At 50.3% G+C, this 20,039-nt stretch overlaps 1 protein-coding gene across 1 annotated transcript in view; it reads left to right on the top strand.

Moving 5' to 3' along the window:
• The window catches only part of PITX3 (paired like homeodomain 3), a 46,618-nt gene extending 38,492 nt beyond the window's left edge, over nt 1-8,126 (top strand). The window contains exons 3-4 of the mRNA XM_032778223.2: nt 1,401-1,606; nt 6,927-8,126. Coding sequence (XP_032634114.1) covers nt 1,401-1,606; nt 6,927-7,490 — 770 coding nt within the window. The 3' untranslated portion in view covers nt 7,491-8,126. The remainder of the gene's footprint in view (nt 1-1,400; nt 1,607-6,926) is intronic.
• Nucleotides 8,127-20,039: the final 11,913 nt, after the last annotated feature.

Genomic DNA, 20,039 nt, shown 5'->3' with positions numbered 1-20,039 from the left:
AGTACCACCCAACTGAGGTTGAGTCATTTCTGTCACAAAGCAGTCCCACAGCTCGGCAGTCTGGGATGGGGTAGGTGTGCCTATGCAAATAGTTGAGATTCCACATTCCAGACATTCTTTCCACACTTCCTATAATTCACCACCAGATGTCAGGGTAGAGCTCATCCTGACTCTGCTTACACTGGCTTTTAAAGAGCAGCCATCACCCTGGTACCCGGGTGCTTTCCAGAAACGCAATAAATGAAATGACTAATGTTTCTCCCATGCGTCTCCCACTGACTCCTTTGTCCATTTTCTTTCTCCGTTGGCATTCTTCCTGATCTGTGGACTTTGTATTTGTAGTCTCTGGGGCCTTGTCTGGATGTAAAATTGCATCCGGTTTGCTAAACATTGTGATTGAAAATTGCTTTAGTTAAGCAAGCATAAGAAACACTAAGTAAACACTTTTAAATCTATTCAACCCAGGCTTATATCAATTTAGCCTAAGTCAGTTAGGAACAGGTTTAAGCTACATTACAATAAACTACTCAAATGGAAACAAGAGTCCACCCGTCAGTTTAAAAGAGTGCAAGTTGTGTGTAAACAAGGAATTGATTTTTGGCTCATCTTACACCTAGACAGGAGCGGCTCTAGGCGTTTTGCCACCCCAAGCACGGCAGGCAGGCTGCCTTTAGCGGCTTGCTTGCAGCGGGTCCGCTGGTCCTGCGGCTTTGGCGGATCTCCTGCAGGCGTGCCTGCGGGAGGTCCTCCGAAGCTGCGGGACCAGCAGACCCTCCGCAGGCACGCCTGCGGGAGGTCCTCTGAAGCCGCGGAACCAGCAGACCCTCTGCAGGCACGCCTGCGGGAGGTCCTCCGAAGCTGCGGGACCAGCAGACCCTCCGCAGGCACGCCTGCGGGAGGTCCTCTGAAGCCGCGGGACCAGCAGACCCTCTGCAGGCAAGCCGTCAAAGGCAGCCTGCCTGCCACCCTCGCGGCGCCAGCAGAGCACCCCCTGCGGTTTGCCACCCCAAGCATGCGTTTGGCGTGCTGGGGCCTGGAGCTGCCCCTGCACCTAGAGATGGGTGGGGCTGTAAGGGTGGGCTGATGAGAGAAGTGTTTAGTCTAATAGGATGCTGCCTGCTCCTGAAGCCCTACGTAGTTACCACAGCTGGCTGCATTAGGGAAGGAAGGCAGGTGACTTTCATGTATGCCTGGATTACATGCACCAGGAATGAGGTGCCCTGGAGTTCTGGGACTCCGAGATGCAGGCCGGAAGCCTGGGGCAGGTAGCACCAGGGCAATGAGAAAGAGTTGCATCCCAAGCCACTGAGCTTTGGGAAAGTTGCTGTCCTGGGGAGTGAGGCGTGTGCCAGAGTCCCAGGGCTGCGTTGTGATGGGTTACCTGCCTTTGCATTTCACAGACACAGAGAAGTCTCAGCAGAACCAGACTGATGACTCCAACCCTGAGGATGGCTCTCTGAAGAAGAAGCAGCGGAGGCAGCGGACTCACTTTACCAGCCAGCAGCTCCAGGAACTGGAAGCCACCTTCCAGAGGAACCGCTACCCAGACATGAGCACCAGGGAGGAGATAGCAGTCTGGACCAACCTGACGGAGGCACGAGTCCGGGTACGGCCGCCAATCTCCTGCTCCACAGTCTCTGAACACAGCCACAGCTTGGGGGGAGGAAGGGTCCCGAGACCAGCTCTGTAGCAAGCCACCAAACCAACCCAGAACCTGCCTTTAACAGAGAGCCAAGGGCACTAGAGGCTTCTCTAGCACATCAATTCCACCCAACTATGCTCTCAGTGCCCAACAGGCCCCAGCTGCAGACACGTTGCAGGCTGCCATCTTGGATTCAGTGCAAGTTCACAAGAATGGTCATTCTGGCAGGTGTTTGAGAGGGAAATCTCACTTGATTTCCTTGGGAATGACTGATTTGATGGCAGGCTCCTTCCCAGGCAAAGAACTGTCCATCTTCCTCCAGTTCCATATAAAAACAGACATCTCTCCTGTGCTCTGATCCCCAGGGAAGATAAGTCTCCCTGGGCTGCTCAGGGTCAGAGGGCCCTGGGGAAGAACTCTCACCCAATACAGAGGAGAAGCCATTACTCAGTTCAGGAAATACCCCTCTTCCTCCGCCACTCCCTCCTGATCCCCTGTCCCCCAACCACTGCCAATCCCCTCTTTTCTTTCATCCCTATCCCAGGCCTTGTTCCCCACTCCTCCCCCTCAGTGCTCATCCCCTATTCCTCTTCCCTGTCCATTCCACTGTGTCTCAATGGTTCCTCTGCCTTGGGACAGCATTGCCCAGTGGCCAGAGCATGGGCCTGGCAGCAGGCTGGAAAAAGTGTGTGGGGGGACAGTCTGTCATTTCCTACACAAATGGAAGTGACATCACATCTGCCTGTCCTCCTGTCCCACATCAATGCTGTCCCACCAGCCTCATCTCCGCTCCTCCTGCAGCTGCCTGGAGCCCTTCACCCCTATCTCACAGGCCTGGGGTTTGGCGGCTGCAGCAGGGTCCCCTCTCCCCTTTCCCAAACCAGGTGTTGCAGGGATGGAGTAGGGTGGAGGGAAGGAGCAGAGGCCAACCCCAAAAGTTCAACAATGATGAGTTGGACACTAGAAAATCAGGAGATTGACCCAAAACCTATGATTTAAAAAAAAAAAAAAAAAAAAAAAAGGCGTGTTTTTCAGTCTGTTTTTTGACTGCAGAACTCTCCCTGCCCATGCCCTGTGAGAGCGTGTGAGTGTGAGACACACATTTAGTGTTTCAAGTGCTCCTGAATGTATTGGGTAAGGGGATTTTGGCTGCCGCTGAAGGAGCTCTCATCCCCACATCTACCTGGCCCATGTCCAGCATGTCTGTCCTCCCAACCTCCAAATTCTGTCCAGTTCCCCCTCAGTTCTCATCCCCAGCCTCATCTCTGCTTCTCCTGGGGTTCTTCACGTCTTTCTCCTTTCTCAGGCTGGATGTTGCAGAGAGGGGAGGAGGTTGGGAGATGGCCCAGTGAAGCCTTCCTGAGCTGCTGGTCAATTTCTGCTCCCTGCTCCCCTCCTGTAAGAATGTGTCAGTTCTGCCTGCTTGCTGCAGCAACTCTGATTGGCTGCTCTTGCCCAGGAGGTGGGGCAATGGCGAATGTAGCCAGTCAGTGGGGGTGTTCCCAGCAGACATGTGCACCTCTCAGTGACATGGCTGGAGTTGTAGTTGTAGAAGGCTGGGTCTACACCTAAAAATTAGCCCAACCTAGCCCCTGGTGTAGACACAGCTAGCATGTTGGAAAAACTTTTCCATTCCACATAGCTACTGCCTCTTGGAGTGGCAGATTAACTACATTGACGGGAAAACCCCTTTTGTCATTGTAGGAAGTGTCTACACTACTGCATGATAGTGCAGATGTACCTGAAATTTCATTTGTGGGTCTGCACCCCCTTTCCACCAGATGCATGTTAAGCCCTGCCTGGGAGACAAGATACCTGGGCTCTATAACTTGCTCTGTTACTGGCCCATTGTGCAACCATGGGCTGGTTACTTCTCCTCTCCGGGCCTTCATTCTCTGCCCTTCAACCTCTAGCTTGTCTATTTGGACTGCCAGCTCTTTGGGGCAGGCCTGTCTCGCAAAGTGTAGCTAATGGCAGGGGTCTGAGCTCAGCTGGGACTACAGATTAACACCACAACCCTTATTGAATCCCCTGCTTCATCTCCCTCTGTATGTTCTCATCCCCTGGACTCTTACCCTGCCTATGCCCTGTGTTCCTGCCTTTCCCTTGTCTATCCCCTTTCCTTTCTACCATTCCCCTTCCTCTTTACTCTTCCTGTCCTGATGTGGCCTTTTCCTCTGGTGCAGGCTTCAGGTTTCTCTGTCTTGGTGAGTATTAGTTCCCAGAAAAGCAGGAGTGTCACATTTTAAAGGGAAATCCTGCCAACTCTGATGATTCTAGCATGAGTCTCAGTGACATTTAGGTGGTTAGTTTTTTTCTAAAAAGGTTTTGTATGAATTTCCCATTTCTGACTTCCTCCCACAAATCTGTACCCTTATCCAGAAGGGCCCCTGTCACCCCATCAATGAGACTGAATTGCATGCTGCCCTCAACAAGTTGGCTGAGTGTGTGTATGGGCATAAGATTGCCCACTGCAAAGATGGACACCATTTCTAGCTATTACCAATGGGGCTGAAGCCATGCTCTGAGGGAAAATGGTGGCCCTTTAAGGTATGCACCAGCTGACACCGGCTCAGGCTGAGGGGATGTTTAATTGCGGTGTAGAACTTCCTGCTCAGACTGCATCCCAAGATCTGGGATCCTCCCACCTTGCAGGCCCAAGCCTGCAAGTCCACACCACAATTAAACAGTCCCTTAGCCCAAGCCTGAGTCAGCTGGCATGGGCCAGCCGCATGTGTCTAACTGCAGTGTAGACATACCCTTAGTCACCATGTGAGGCCAGGCAAAAGCCAGGAAGCTGTGGAGGTGCTGAGAATGTGGCAGTGGAGGCAGCAGAGATGGAGCTAAGGAACAGGACAGGAAGCGATATTAGGAGTCAAAGGACACGTGGATAGCGTGAGGCAGACTGAGGGTGAAAGGGCCTGCAGGTGCCAGAGTGAGAGAGCATGACTTGTAGGAAACTGAAGGGGATGCTGCAGACAGCCAGAGTTGTAGGAAAGAGATCTATATTGAGCAGACTGAGAGGCCAGTGTTACATGCTGAGGCTGTATAGTTTGTGTGGTAGCAGCCTAGCCCCAGCATCCATCTCTGAGCCCTCAGTATCACCCCGAACTTAAATACAGTCATAGAGTTGAAGGCCAGAAGGCTACCGACTGCCTGCGTATCACAGGACACCTCTACCACCCACATGCTAAACCCAACAACCGAAATTTGACCAAAGTATTACAGCCCACAGGAGACTAGACTATTGTGTGCCACAGGCAGAGAACAGGAAGGACCGAGGTGCACCAACGCCCGAAGTCCCTGCAATAGCACGGAAATGATAAGTGAGCTACACCAGATAATCCTGGCAAGTGACCCGAACCCAATTACACTTCTCTCAGGGTCAGTATGGGGGAACTACTGAACTCTATCACACTAGGTTCCCCTGGAGTCTGACCCTCTTTCTCCAGTTCCAAACATACGAGAAAAGGGAGCATGTGCATAGGGGAGCTGCCTACCCTGTCTAGCTAGGGAAGAGGTAGAGAGGGCAAGAATGACCCCAAGGGATACAAGAGGGTAGGTGTCAAGTATCAGAGGGGTAGCCGTGTTAGTCTGGATCTGTAAAAGCAGCAAAGAATTCTGTGGCACCTTATAGACTAACAGACATTTTGGAGCATGAGCTTTCGTGGGTGAATACCCACTTTGTCAGACGCATGTAGTGGAAATTTCCAGGGGGAGATATATATATATATATATATATATGCTAGCAAGCTAGCAAGAGGGTAGGTGGTATCTGCAATCAGGGAAGTTGCATTCTGTGATTGAATTTTGAACCTAACCTGATCCCACACAAGTTGGAAATGTGTGGCTTCCCCCTAAGGTGGGGTGGGGGGAAGTCAGATGGCAGGCAAAAAACAAAACAAAGTGACAGTTTTTCAAAATTATAATTTAAGACATGATATTTTGGGTTCTGACTTGTGATTTTTGAATGCTCGGAGTAGGCAGCACTGGAATTACGATTCTCAGAGAGGGAACTTGTCAAGTAGCTTAAATCCATACTAAGCAACTATACTGGGCTACAGCATAAGAACCCAGGAGTGAAACGGACCAGTCATTTCACCATCCAAGCTGACAGAAATGCCATAACAAAACAAAGTGCATCAATGGCAAAACTAATTATATTTTTAAACTGAGGTATTACTAGTAACTTAAGAAAAAAACTAGTTTCAAATAGGGTTTTTGACAGTGTCCCATTAACAGTCTTCAGTCAACATTTGGATTTATTTCCTATGGAGTTATTTTTACATTTGTTATTTGTCGTTGAAGAACCCCAGCAAAACTAATCTTTTATCACCTTCTAATGAATACAAAAGATTAATAACACAAAATCAAGATGATTTTGAGCTACAGACAAAAAGTGAATTCCCCTAGTGCAGCAGTTCTCAAACCGTGCACCTCAGAGCACTTGCTCATGGTCTATGAAGATCTACAAAGTCATACGATACTGGCTCCTAGCTGCTAGATCACAGTTAAAAATACACAAAGTATTTTCCTAATATTTTCCTATGTAAGCAACTGCTGTATTTGTTGTGTGATCAAAAATGGAAGGCCAGGTGGGTCACATGATCGCAAATGGTCATGGAGGGGGGGGTCTATGAGGCACTCTTGTCTAGTAAGTTGTCCAGCCCAGTCTGAGGTCCAGCCCAGTCTGAGGTCCCCTGCCCTGGTGGAAATCCCCGTGGAGAATCTCCAGCTGATCTCCACTAGCGACAGAGAACCAGACTAAACTAACAGAGACCAGAAGGGGGATGTCAAGGGAGTCTGCTGAATTTTCCACTCCTGTAGGGTCCAGTCTCTCTCTGATAGGTGTGGAAACCGGGTATGTACACAGACGTACAGCACTACATTAATACTGCAAATCATGGACGTTAGAACGTGAAAGGACCTGCTAAGTCACCTACACGGCCCCAGGACTCTCCCTGTACTGCATGCTCCAGGGCTCTGTTCTGGTTTTAGGGGGGGCTATGTGAGGGGGCCTCCACCAGCTCCTTTTGGAAGACCATGCCACAGCCTACCATATCCCAGTTAAGTAACATTTCCTGCTATTCAGCCAAAGTTTTCTTTGGTTAATTCTATCTAATCACTCCTAGTTACAAGCCCCTCGCTCACTTCAGCCTGTCCTTTTCCTGACATGCTCAGTTGTTCTGACGTCCATGGTGGTACAAGGAGGGATGACTGACAAAGGCAGAGGCTTCCCCATTAATAACTGGAATGACCCTCCCCCTCTTCCCTTCCCTTGCAGGTCTGGTTTAAGAACCGCAGAGCCAAGTGGAGAAAACGAGAAAGGAACCAGCAGGCAGAGCTTTGTAAGAACAGTTTTGGAGCTCAGTTCAATGGACTGATGCAGCCTTATGATGACATGTATTCCAGCTATTCGTATAACAACTGGGCTACCAAAGGGCTTGCTACCAGCCCCCTGTCAGCCAAGAGCTTCCCCTTCTTCAACTCCATGAATGTCAGCCCCCTCTCCTCCCAGCCCATGTTCTCCCCTCCCAGTTCCATTGCTTCCATGACCATGCCTTCCTCCATGGTCCCCTCAGCAGTGACTGGCGTGCCAGGATCCAGCCTCAACAACCTGGGAAACATCAACAACCTCAACAGCCCAAGCCTCAACTCTGCCGTTTCATCCAGTGCCTGCCCTTATGCCTCCACTGCCAGCCCCTACATGTACAGGGACACGTGCAACTCTAGCCTGGCCAGCTTGAGGCTGAAGGCCAAGCAGCATGCCAACTTTACCTACCCGGCGGTTCAGACGGCAGCTTCCAACCTGAGCCCCTGCCAATATGCCGTGGACAGGCCTGTATGAAGGGCCACCTGCCACCAATCAGGGACTCGACCTTAGCCTGACGAAAGGAGACCTTTAGCCCTACAACAGTGTACGCCCTGCAGGAGAGAGAAAGACAGATGGACCTCTGTGAAGACTTGTCTAACTATCGTATGGTGAATTTTGACTGTCTTTTTTTTTTTTTTTTTTTTGGTAAAGCAACTGAAACTGCTCATTGGAAGACCCACTGGGAAACAGGAACCTGTGACATTCAGTTTGACTGGCTCCTGGGCAGCAGAACTGAGCATATGTCAATCTGCCCCTTCCCCCCTCCCCTTGGTGTGATAGCTGTCCTTGCTCCTCCCTAGCACAAAAGCCCTGTTTAAAGCATAGGCAGCCAGGTGGCATAGCTATAGGAAGCTGCCAGGGACCCAGGCAAAGTGGCGCAGCTTCTCAATGCTTGGCTGAGAACACAGATACACCCACAGGTGTAAGCGGTCAGATTTCATTTTGAGGCATCTCACTCATTTATTTATCATATGGCCAGTCTCACCAGCCACCAGTCAGGAAAGTACTGTCTCAGCAGGCAATACATTTTTATACTGAAGATATATGCATGGCCAGGTAATTGAACCCCTTAGTGAGCGGGAGTTGTAGGGATCTAGGATGTGTGTGTGTGTGTGTGTGTGTGTGTTATATAACACACACATATAGACACACAAATATATATATATATATATATATATATATATATATAACACCTTTTTGTTTTGTACATGGGATAATCCATGAAATAGACCTTACAAATGAAAAGCCAAGCATGTCCACCACAGTGGAGCATTCAGCCTGTCCGCTTTACTGCTTAAGTAAGTCATTTCCACTCGGGTAGGAATTCCTTTGCCAATGTACATCCAAAGAATCCCTTTTTTTTCCCTTTTGCAACAAATTGCCCTCTTTTGTGCACCCGCCTCTACACCCCCGAATTCCATTTTCAACAATAAAATGAAAGTTGGAGCAGTCCTGTTAGAGGTTTCTATCTGTCTGGTTATTGCATGCACAAGATGAGAATGTGGGGAAAAGAAAGACTAGCAACCGTGTCTAAAGGGTCCAAATCAAACCCATGTTGTGAAAGAGGAGAGTCCGCAAGGGGGCTGCTTTTATGAGACGCCAGTTCTTGGTGAGAGCCCTGTGGTAAACGTCTGTCCCAAATCTGGACATTAGCGTACAAAATCTGGGTGCTTACTGTGAACCTCCCCAAGCTTATACCCAGCTTGGATCTTATTTCGCTGCCACCAGATAGTATTGAGGCTACTATCAGCCTGGGTTTCCCCAAATTCCTTGGGGGGGACCCCCCTCTCTGGCCTCCCCAACTTTTCCTGGGAGGACCCCCAAGACTCAGAAGTATGAGTCTACCGGCAAAGGAATGATCTCCCCTCCCTCCTCCCTCTCTCTCCGTTGTTCCGCTCTGAGGGGATTGATGCAATCTCTTTACATGACAATACCAAGAAACTGGTCTCCGTCTCTCCAAAGAGACAAGCCTTAAGCACCAGGGAACAGAGCTGATTCTTTCTCTCTCTTTCCCCGTAACTTTTCCCGCCCTCCCTAACCTGTCACAGATGTAACAGGACTCCGGGCACAGAAATTCCTCTCCCCTTTGCCTCACTAGGAAAAGAAACTTCCACAAGTTTTAACAAGAAAACTTTATATAAAAAGAAAGAAAATACAGAACAATAATACTGCATTAAGAGATCAATACAGGCTCTTGCTTATAAGAAAATATGAATAAACAGTCTGATTTAAAAGACAGCCCAATTAAACCAGTCCAGCAAATCAACATCCATGTAAATACAAATCAAAGCACATCACAGCCGATTACTTTGGTTCCTTTGTACTCACACTTGATAGTAGCTAACTTGAAAGAAGATGGAGTTAGAAGAAAGCTTGTTTACTCACAGCCAAGGAAAACAAAAAGACCCCGAGTTTCCAGTTCCCTCCCAGACTCTTAAAAAAAAATCCAGGTCTCTGATTGGTCCTCTGGTCAGGTGTTTGGTTCCCCCTTTGTTCACCCTTTACAGGTAAAAGAAAATTAACCCTTACCTATCTACTTATGACAAGCCCAGTAACAGAACGGGAAGTGTCACCTAAGCAAAGTCAAGGGATGGGGGCCCCAACATGTGACTGAGACATCTTCCTCCTACATGTTTGCAATTCAAATGCTCTGGAATTCTTTCGGGAACACAGTGCCAGTGGCCTATCTCCCAGGATCCCTTGCAGAACTGTCCATTTCCATGGTTCTCTCCTCATCCACCCTGGGAGGGGGCATTAAGGAGAAACTACACCAAGCCTTCCCCTATAAACTAATGGAAGCCCCTTCCTGGGGGTCCCTGCAGGGTTTCAGGTCCATGGTGCTATAGACTGGGTGGGCTGGTAGGGAACCAGACCTGGGCTCTTCTGGATTCCCCCTCCTTCACCCACACCCAACTCTTAATAGAGGCAGAGCCTTCATGAACTTACACTGCCTTGCCCGGCTACCCTGGGGGATGTGCCCTTTGAGGACAGCTGCCATAGAGGGAGCAGCTAGAGGCATGGCACCTATGCACTGTGCTGTGCAGAGTCTTGGAGGAGCTGGTGAGGCCTGGCACCACAGCAGAAGCAGGTTGGTTGTACAAATCACTCTTGCTTCCACTGGGTCATAAGGAATCTGCACATATGCCTTTCCCAATGGATAAGCATGAAGCTGTTTAAAAACTGACAAATGGAGGTGCCCCCTGCCCTTTGATGCTGTGGTCTCAGAGCAGCGGTTCCCGAAGCACGGCCCAGGAGCCAGCCATCTGCTGGCTGGGCACATGGTGTTGGTGCCTCTTCATTTTCAGCGGCTCAGTTCAGTTAGCAGACAGCTAGAAACACAGTACATGCTTGCTAGTATTTCCATATGCACAACCACTGCGTGTGCCACAGAGGGGCGGAGACTCTGCTGAGGAGAGGGAGAAACCTCCTTCAGCTTCAAGTGCCTTATCCATTTTCACACAGTAGCCATTTTTGGGACTCTCACAGGTGGCCCCTAGTGCTTCCGTTCCCTTCGTGTCCGCCATGGAATAACCACAGGCTATTCTTGCTCTAGCAGAACCCAGTCAACCTGACGTAATCAGAAGCTACTCAATTAAACTAATCATTTGAGACAAAATAGTTCAGTGTGGCTGGGTCTGACTGTACCACCGTGGGAATGCAGAGGCCACCTCGCTTTCCCTGCTGCTGTGCTGGTTTGGAGCAGCTTTGCCCATGTTCTGTGGTTGGCTCTCTGGCCGAGCTGAAGCCACTCCTCTTCAGAGTACCAGAAGACCAAATCAAGCACACAGTCCTAGTCTCTCTCTGGGTCACGGCCTCTCTTTAGAGGGCCTGTGCAAGCCTCCAGCCTTGACGCAGTGGTGTGAAGAGCAGATTTCACCCACCCACCGTCGGCTGCTCTGGGCTCCAAAGAAGGAAACAAGCACCCAGTCTGGATGCCCCCCCATGCCCTTTCAGCTCCCCTGCCTCAGACACTTCTTTTCTCTCCAAGGCCTTCCCCTCACTGGAGCACCTAACAAACCCCACAAAGTTCATCACTAACAGCTGCTGCCAAACCCTCTTTCCCAGGGTGCCTCTGCAATCTGTGACTTTTGTCAGGTGGTGCCAGTACCTCCCCTAGCTCCAGTTCCCATCTAGTCTCTCTCAGGAAAGAATGGAGCTGCTTATATAGTGTGTTCTTTCCCAGCATGCTTTATACCTCCTGCCCCAACTGTCTCTTGGACTACAATTCACAGCATACCTCTTGTTTGGGAATGTAACCAGGCTCAGGGAAATGCTGTCTGTCTTAAAGGGCCTGTTGCATCCCCCCACCCCAGGGGTGAGGAGCAGAGCTGAGAGCTCCCCCTTTCCACTGGTTGCTGCTGCTAAGCATATAGCCAGAGCTTCCCCACTGGCCTCCTCCCTAGCTAATGTAGGGAGAGCTCCCCCCATTTCAACCTGCTTTAACCACTGCACCTTCCAGTGTGCATACTCACTCTGATCTGAACAAATTGTTTCTAAACAATTTGGTTTGCCCTCCTCACTGCTAATGCGTCATTTGTGTGGGTTCCCTTCTCACCCCAGAAGCTAGATCTCATGGCCAGGCTCAGTGCCATGGGTGGAGCAATGTGTGGGGAAAGTCTAGGTTTTAGGAAGTGGCGAGCGTGGGTTTTCCTCTCCCCCTGCACCCACGAAGGGGATTCTCTGCAAGTCAACACTAAAGCCTATTGGTGGGGATCATAGGGAATGGCTATTTGTAATGGGATTTCATGTCCATTCTGCAAATGGGCAGGGAAGGGAGTGCTATCCCCATAGGTCAGGAGGTGGGATTCATTGGTGGAGCCAAAGGAAAGATACCCAGCCATGGAGACTAAGGAGGCCCAGCAAGATGACTCCAGAGCAGGAACCATGTTCCATTGGTAGGGACACCTAAGGCTGGAGGAGTAGCTGACAGTTCAGCCCTGTCTCTAAATAGCACGGACTTAACTTCAGAGTCACACTGGATCAAGGACGACGGATGTGACTTTTCAACCACCTCGTGCTCATGTAGATCTCACTGAATTACAAGTGAGATAGCTAAGTAGCTTTCTTCCTGGTTCTCCACACAGCGGATCGAAGGCCCTAGCCTCACAGTATCCTGGCCCTATCAGCAGCAGTGTTCTTTTGGTGTGCTGAAGGCCTGGGCCCTGAAAGACAAAAGGCTGGTCCTGAACTGTTCAACAGTTTGGTTAATAAAGCCCACCTCCCAGCTGTCAAAGCCTTCCACACAGACCTTTGTCAACAATTTAATCCCCCTCCGAACTGCTAATCCCACCCCACAACCTCCTTGCCCCATGTCACCATTGGGAAATATGTCCTGGTTTTACATTTCAGAAGCTTGACATTCTACTGATGCAGCCTGGCTTCTAGCACCAGGACCCTAGCCATGCCCCGGTGGCTTGCATACTTCCCTAGGGGCACTCTTTGATTGAGCATGAACCCTAGCTGAACATAAGGGTCCTCAGAAGAGATGTCAGAATTGCTATTTGAGTTGCTCTGGAGAGCTCCATCCCATAGATCTTCCTCAGAGCCTCCATGTCGCTGGTTGCCATGGTCTTCCTAACTGTATCGCTTTGGTATCTCTGCCCAGCTGGGCTGGGTTTCTGGCAGAGCATACAGAGTTGGCTTGCTTAGCCCCAAAGAGATGGTTCTCCTGCTAGAAGATCTGTGGGATGAGTACCTTTCCGTGCTATTTCCATAGCTACTTTTGGTGTTAACACAGTGACAACCCCTCTTCCCTTTAATCTATGGCCAGGAGCTGGTGACAAGATGACAGACTGGATCTGACCAGCCTGGTTCCTACCTGAAGATGCCAGAGACTGTCCTCGGGGCAGTTCCCTCCTCTTCTTTACCTATCAGGGAAGAAGCTTTGTAGCCATCTTCTTTCATGCCTGCAGAAGGGGCTGCAGTCTGCCATGGGAGGAAGGGGACCTGTGCTCATATGTTCCAATGCTTCTCCATCAGGATTGAGTCCATCTGCTTCTCCTGCAGCCACTCAAACGGCGTGCAAAGCATCAGCTGTTCTGGCTTAGAGGGGCCAAAGGAATGGAGATTTTCAAGATTCATTGCAAACTGTCAGAACAAACCACTTCTGAGCAGGATGGCAATTCAGAAGAAAGACAACACATGAAAGAAAGGGCGAGTGCTGCCTATCCTGGTGCAGCTACTCCAGCCTGCAAGGGCAAGAGGGTCCTTCGGCTAACCACAGAGGAAGGACCTGCCACTTGACCCCAATTTCCTTAACTGAAGGGGAAAAAGAAAGAGGTAGGGGTGTGACATACCAGGGTACAATCCAGACTAATGAGTAGTTATGTCACCCCTGCCCTCTAACATGGGGCACCCTTTACAATGTCTTGCTGCTGTACCCTCCAGCCTGGACTGCTTGCAAACAGCCTCCAGCATGCAAGTCACTCCCAGCTGTGTCTGCATGTGCTGCAGCCAGCCAGCTACACCTTGACTTTTACCAGTCTTGGTTACACTGTTGGCTTTAGTAAGTGCGGGGCCTAATTAAAATAGTTAAATGGGGCCACGGCAGGGATGACTCACCCGGCGGCGTGCCGGGTCTTTGGGGGCACTTTGGCAGCGGGTTCTTCACTTGCTCTGAGTCTTCGGAGGCACTGAAGGACCCGCCGCCGAAATGCCACTGAAGACCTGGAGCGAGTGAAGGACCCACCGCTAAGGTGCCACCAAAGACCCGGAGCGCTGCCGGGTGAGTAAAAATTAAAAAGGCGCCTAAATTAGGCACTCCTCTTTAAGATGTGGGGCCCGATTTGGGGGAATTGGCTTAAAGCCGGCCCTGACCCCAGCCCACCGTCAGTCCTAGATTTCCCTCTAGAAACGTGTGTACTGTACTGCTCAGCCCTTTCCTGGACAATACAAATGCATATAAAGTCTATATTTCTTTCATAGAAGTAATAGGCACTCTTTGTTACTCCAAATGGAGTTTCATCGATGCTCCAGTTTAAACACACTAGATTAGACAGAACAATCAAACATGTTTATTAACTACGAAGAGAGAGGATTTTAAGTGAGTACAAGTAATGAGGCATAAAAGTCAGAACTGTTTACAAGAAACAAAGATAAAACACTACTGGTGCTTAACTTAACAAACTATGTTAAATTCAAAGCAAAGTTTTTCTCCTCACCTGCTCTCAACAGTCTTACTGATCAAACTTCTTAGGCCAGGACCCCTTTTCCAGTTCAATGGCTGCCTCCTTTATCCCTTCTTGTGCAGTGAATCAATGGACAGAGAAAGAGGTGTGCCTTAGGGTGTTTGTAGTGTCCGTTCTCTCCCCCTCCTCTGCCCCCACCCCCGGGGAAAACATTTCAGCTGAGATTCTGGAGACTATAGGTCTATGAAGAAGGATGTTCCTTGCTGCTTTTCCTCACCTGTTTGAGGTTTCTTTGTCCACCTTTCCTGCTTGATGACTTTGTTTACTGCTTAAATGCAAACTAAGCAAAGCACATATTCCGTTGTTTGAGACAGACCATGTGTTAAGAGCACCAGACAGTGGAATCTTATAACTTCCCAAACAATGTTGCTGCACATATTTTATCAGGACAATAGTGACCCGCAAATTATGAGTTTTCAAATGATCCCTCACAAGGCAAAGTCTTTGTACAAAGATGATTACTCTAATGTGTAGGGTGTGGACACAGGGGTACATTGTGTCACAGGGAGGAGGCAGGGTAAGAGAGGGAGAGAAGCAGTTCTGGATGGCTTCTGATAGAGAACGCCACCAGGAGAGCCGGGAGATGGAACCCAAGCAGTGTGTCATCTCAGGGAGACAACGACAAGGCTATTTGTTGTGATCACAACTCTCTTATTTGATAGCAGTGCCCCTGGTTTTCCTTCAACGAGACAACATCTGAGAGCCACTGCATTGAGCCAAGTCAAAGCCATAGCATCTTCTGGACTGGCAGGGACCTTCCTCACCACTGATACATTCTCTCACATAAAGCAGAGACCCTTCCATCCACTAGAGCCTCTTAAACACGACCGCCAAAACTATCCTCCCTGGTAAGTGAGCTCAGAGACCGACATACCCAAAGAAGGGAGAAGGAACCCCCTCTATGCCCTGGTGTGAGTGTCCCAGGGCACTTCTCTGGCTTGTCAGTGGCTATCTACTGTCCCTGTGTGAAACGAGTTGGTGGGTCTCAGCCCAGCTCCTGTGTTCTCACGCCCGAAACCTCTGGAAGGCATCTCCTTGGCAGTCCAAGCAAGGGAGACCAGGCCTGAACAGGCTGGGGCGCTGACCAAAGTCCTCTCTCATCTCCAAAGCTCTCTTTCCCCCAGGGACGCGCTGGTGCTAGCCTTGCTCCTGCCCAGGCCTCCTCTGGAAACTGAGATCTTCAGACTCCAGCCAATCAGGACCCATCCACTAGTACGAGCAAGGAAGCCTCCGCTATAGAGGGAGAGCGCTGAGGGGAACCTGCAGCTGATCCCCACGCAGGCACACATGGGGAAGAGAGACCCTAACAGACCAGGATCTAACAGAGGTGCACTGATGAGATGGGAGAGAGATCTCAAAGCTCTGTATCTACCCAGGACCTACCTGGGTCTCTTCCCGCTTCCTCTAAATAGTGGGGATGCCAGAAGACCTGGACCTGGAGAAGAGGAAAAGGGCATGGTGGCTGCTCATGGAGATGCAAACCTGGTAATTGGCCCTGGTCCTCTCCAGTTTATTGGTGAGGATTCCTGGGGCAGGTAGTGGCTCCCATTAATTTGGCACAGCGGGTGGTCCCATGCAATGCCCTCTGCGTCCTACCCACAGCAATCCCTCACTACGAGGCAGGGATTGTCTGTCACTCTGTACCCTGCTCCTTCACTGGGGAGAGAGGGAGACATCACAATTAGAAAACCCCAAACACCAGCCGGAATGGCACAGGCTGGCTGCCCCCCATGGCGCAACGCATCCCCTGACCTTCCCCAAAGGAGACGGTGAGACAGACTGCTGCAAGCCGCAGTGACAGGCATTTGGGCGGGGAACAGGAGAGAGGGAAGGGGCTAGCGAGTCCACACGGAATACAGTCAGGAGGGCCTGGAGGAATACACAGCCTTCAATGAGCCCTGTGACTGGCCTATCAGGTCCTGCCCCCATCTACCAGCCAGCATATGCAGAGCCCCCCAAAGCTCCATGCCAGTCTATTAATGCCTCCCACACCAGCCAGCACAGGCACTGAGCCCCTCACGGTTCCTCCAGCCATACCAGCTGGCTCAGACCTGTGTCCAGGCCAAAACCTCTCTAGCAGCCTCAGATATCTGCCAAAGGTGGCAAGAAGGGGCTCCATGGGGCAGAGGTGAGGTTAGTGCAGCTGGCAATGCGTTGGGAATGCATTACCCATCCCCCCATTATGGGGCAAGCAGGTTTCTAACTACAGAGCCTGGGAAGAACCGTCCCCACTGGCCCAGCATGACACCGCTGGAGGCTCCAGGTTTGCTCACATCACAGCCATACTGACGGGAGACACTGGGAAATGCCCAGACACACAGGCCCCAGGGGCCCACTCCTGTGCCGTGTAGCACTCTCCAGCACAGACTGGGTGTCAGACCTACAGCACTGGCCCCCTCTCACACCCACTAGCAGGGAGCTCGCCCAGAGTTACCACCTTAGCACTAATCCTACAACACAGCCTCCTGCGCTCTCCTTTGCTACCTTCTCGCCAGCTGTCCCCACAAAATTCAGGGGCCTGAGGACAATGATGGGCCTGCTCCTTGAGAAGCCCAGAGCCCTGAGCTCCACTGAGGGGACATCCGAGGAGCCCAGACAACATGCCCCTCGCTAGGAGGAGTCCCTATGTCCCTGAAACAGAGTTTAGCACTAGCTATAAAGCTCCATGGCAAATCGGGCTTGACTGTCCCTAGGTCGGTCAACAGAACCACCTCACACACCAGGAGAGGTGGTGGTGCTAGGTAATGGGTGCTCCCCCCCATGCACACACAACCAGCACTGCTGGAAGAGACCCAGACCCAAGCAGCAGCCCCAGAGAGCCAAAGAGCCAGAGATGACATGGGTAAAAAGCCCCCTAGGAGATCTGGCCTTAGCCAGGCAGTAGGAAATAGCTCAGTTGTAAAACCAAGTGCAATGATGCCACCTAGTGGTTCCTTCTATTCCGGGTAAGGTCATTACTTCCCCAGCCTCTATAAAGTTCACAAGACTTTGAGAGGTTTTCCCCAAGGACCAGCCTCCACATAAGGCAGAGCTCCAAGGCCACTAATCCTCCAGAGGGTTGTTGAAGCAGGCCTTGCTTTCCAGTATCTTCGCCTGTCAGACCCAAGCTCCTCCACCCTTTCATTCTCTGCCCTGTAGGCTGAGTCAGGACTTTGCACCGTCCAACGGGGCCAAACGAGGCAAAGGACATGGAAACCATGGACACAGAATGGACCAACAGTACAAAGCCCGAAAAGACCCCAATGACAGGGAGACCCCACAGCTCAGAGTTCAGAGACACATCCTACAGCCTGGCTGGGGACCTCCCACCCCTCCCAGTCCACCCCACACTAGGCCCCTTCCACCTGCACCTGTCTTCTTGAAGGGAGGCCTCTCCGGTGATGAGGGGGCCCTGTGGGCTGGTACTCCCCTTTGGGCAAGCCATTCTCCCCCACTCCACCATCTCCCAGGACCATCAACCCCGGCTCCCCATCACCGCTCACTCCTTGTGACAGCAACCTCCCACTGAGCACCCCTTTTTGTCCTCCCCTTGGGGTTTTGCACCCAGGTGTGTCCTCCACTTCCTCTCCCCCCTGCTCTCTTCCCCCCACCCTCTGGCCTCCCCTACGTGCCCCCTCGCCTCTGAGTCTCTCCCCCGGGGTGAGTTGCTGGCTCTCAACTGTGCTCTCCACGGTGGGCAGCCTTGAGCAGTGAATGGAAGGGCAGCCACTGTCTGCAAAGGCACCAGCTTCCTCTAGGGGCCAAATGTTAGAACTGCAGCCAACTTTTGTTCCTGTGCCCGGCTGTCCAGAGGAAAAACGCAAAAACTCAGGACTGTCTCCTCCAAAATCAGGACTGCTGGCAACTTTCGGATCACAGGACAACTGCTTCTGAAAGAGACCCTTCTCCTCCCCCCAGTCACTGGCATGAGCCTATTTCCAGGAGCCTGCAGGGAAAGGAAGAGGACTGTGGATTATCAGTTGCAGCATAATGTTCAAGAAAGTGAGCAAGGACTGTCTCAGTAGGGGCAGCCTGGACTGGCACTTCATCAGGCTGGGTCTCTTGCTGAAAAACAGGAAGAGACCCAGAAGCTGCAGATCAGTGGGAGAAAACAGGAGAAATCAGATGCTTTCAAAGCTGCTGAAAGCTAAAAAGTCTTGGGCTGAATTATTAACATTTAGTTAATTGTTGTAGAAAATTATAGGGCAGGGGGAGTGATAAGTGGAAGGTAAGACTGAAAGCGTGAACTCCAATAAGGTTTTTAGTTAGACAAAACAGCCACGCTGTTCCAGAAGTAGTTGCAGCAGGAGCCCCTGACCCTAACTATTTCTCTCTCTCACACTCACACACAGACTCTTCCTACTTCGTTAGATTTTCTAAACTCAAAGACTACAACTCCCAGCATGCCATACTGGCTAGAGCAACACCGCATTTGCCTGTCTCAAGAATAATCCTGATCTTACAACCGTAATACAGTAACTTGCTACTGTATTAAAAAATGCCAATTAAATAACTAGCAAATAAACAAACAATAACTAAAACAATTATGTAACTATAAGTAAATTTCTAGTTATAACTGAGGACTAATCCCCTTTTTGGTTAATAATTATATAATATTGTCTCTAGTTCATCCGCATGGCCATGTGACTCTGAGAGCATGTGTGTCAGATCCAGTGTCCTGTCTGTTCTCCCGCCTTGTCAGTGGCAAAGTAAAATCACTGGGACCAGTTAGATGGTCTGAAACATCTCTGCTTTGCTCTTGGTAAGCAGGTGCAAGTTGAATGGCGTTCCATAGTGGACCATCTCATAGCTTGTAAGCGCCAGGTTCTTTTTATGCAACAATTTGCAGTAGAGATGTGAACCTGGAGTCTCCTTTTCATAAGATGTTGTACTCTTACAGATGAACCATATTTGACTTTGGGTTCTTAGGCCCCATGTTGTTTATCTGTATGTCTTACATTTGTGCAGTTTCTGTTGAACAGTTTGTCTTACTTCCAGCTGCAGGGATATATCAGATGTATATTCCTGTAATTGAGCAACATTTTATTTAATATACATCTCTCCACCATGCAATAATTCAGCTGGTGAGGTGTGCACTGTGGCACCATAGATTTGAAAGAAATCTGTAGTGAAGGTCATCTATGCTTTTCTTTCCAAAGTAGCTGTCTGCAGACTGCCTTCCAAGCTTCTGCTGAATCATTCAATTTCTCTGTTAGCTTGAGGGTAATACACAGATCTGCTATGTCTAAAATTCCTGTCTGTCAGGAACTTGATCACCATAGCAGTGGAGACCTATGATGTAAACAACACTTCAGCCATTTACTGAAGTAGTCTATCAGGCTGATCGCATAGTAACAGTTACTTGGCGCATTGTTGAATGAACCTGGCAAACTCTTCCCGTGCTGCAGCTGGTAGAGGAACAGACTGAATAAATGCAACTACTTCTTTGCCACCATCCATCTTTACATCGGGCAAAGGAAAGGGAAGGCGGGACAAGTGATCAGCAATCATTTTTCATTCCCAGCCTCTACTGTGTCATACAGGAAAGGCAATACTTCTGCTGACCATTGAGTAATTTGGCTTCCTGCTTGTCCTTTAGATGTTAAGGATGTAGTCCAAGGGCTGTGATCGGTATGCAATTTGAAAGTAAGTTTTTCCATAGCCCATATGCAGGGGCGGCTCTAGGCATTTTGCCACCCCAAGCATAGCAGACAAGCTGCCTTTGGCGGCTTGCCTGCAGGAGGTCCCCGGTCCTGCGAATTCGGCCGCAGTCTGCAGGAGGTCCGCCAAAGTTGCAGGACCAGTGGACCCTCCGCAGGCATGCCACTGAAGGCAACCTGCCTGCCGCCCTCGCGGC

The sequence above is a fragment of the Chelonoidis abingdonii genome, chromosome 16 (genome assembly GCF_003597395.2).
Source record: "Chelonoidis abingdonii isolate Lonesome George chromosome 16, CheloAbing_2.0, whole genome shotgun sequence".
Lineage (NCBI taxonomy): Eukaryota > Metazoa > Chordata > Testudines > Testudinidae > Chelonoidis > Chelonoidis abingdonii.
This window is presented reverse-complemented; position numbering and strand designations above follow the sequence as displayed.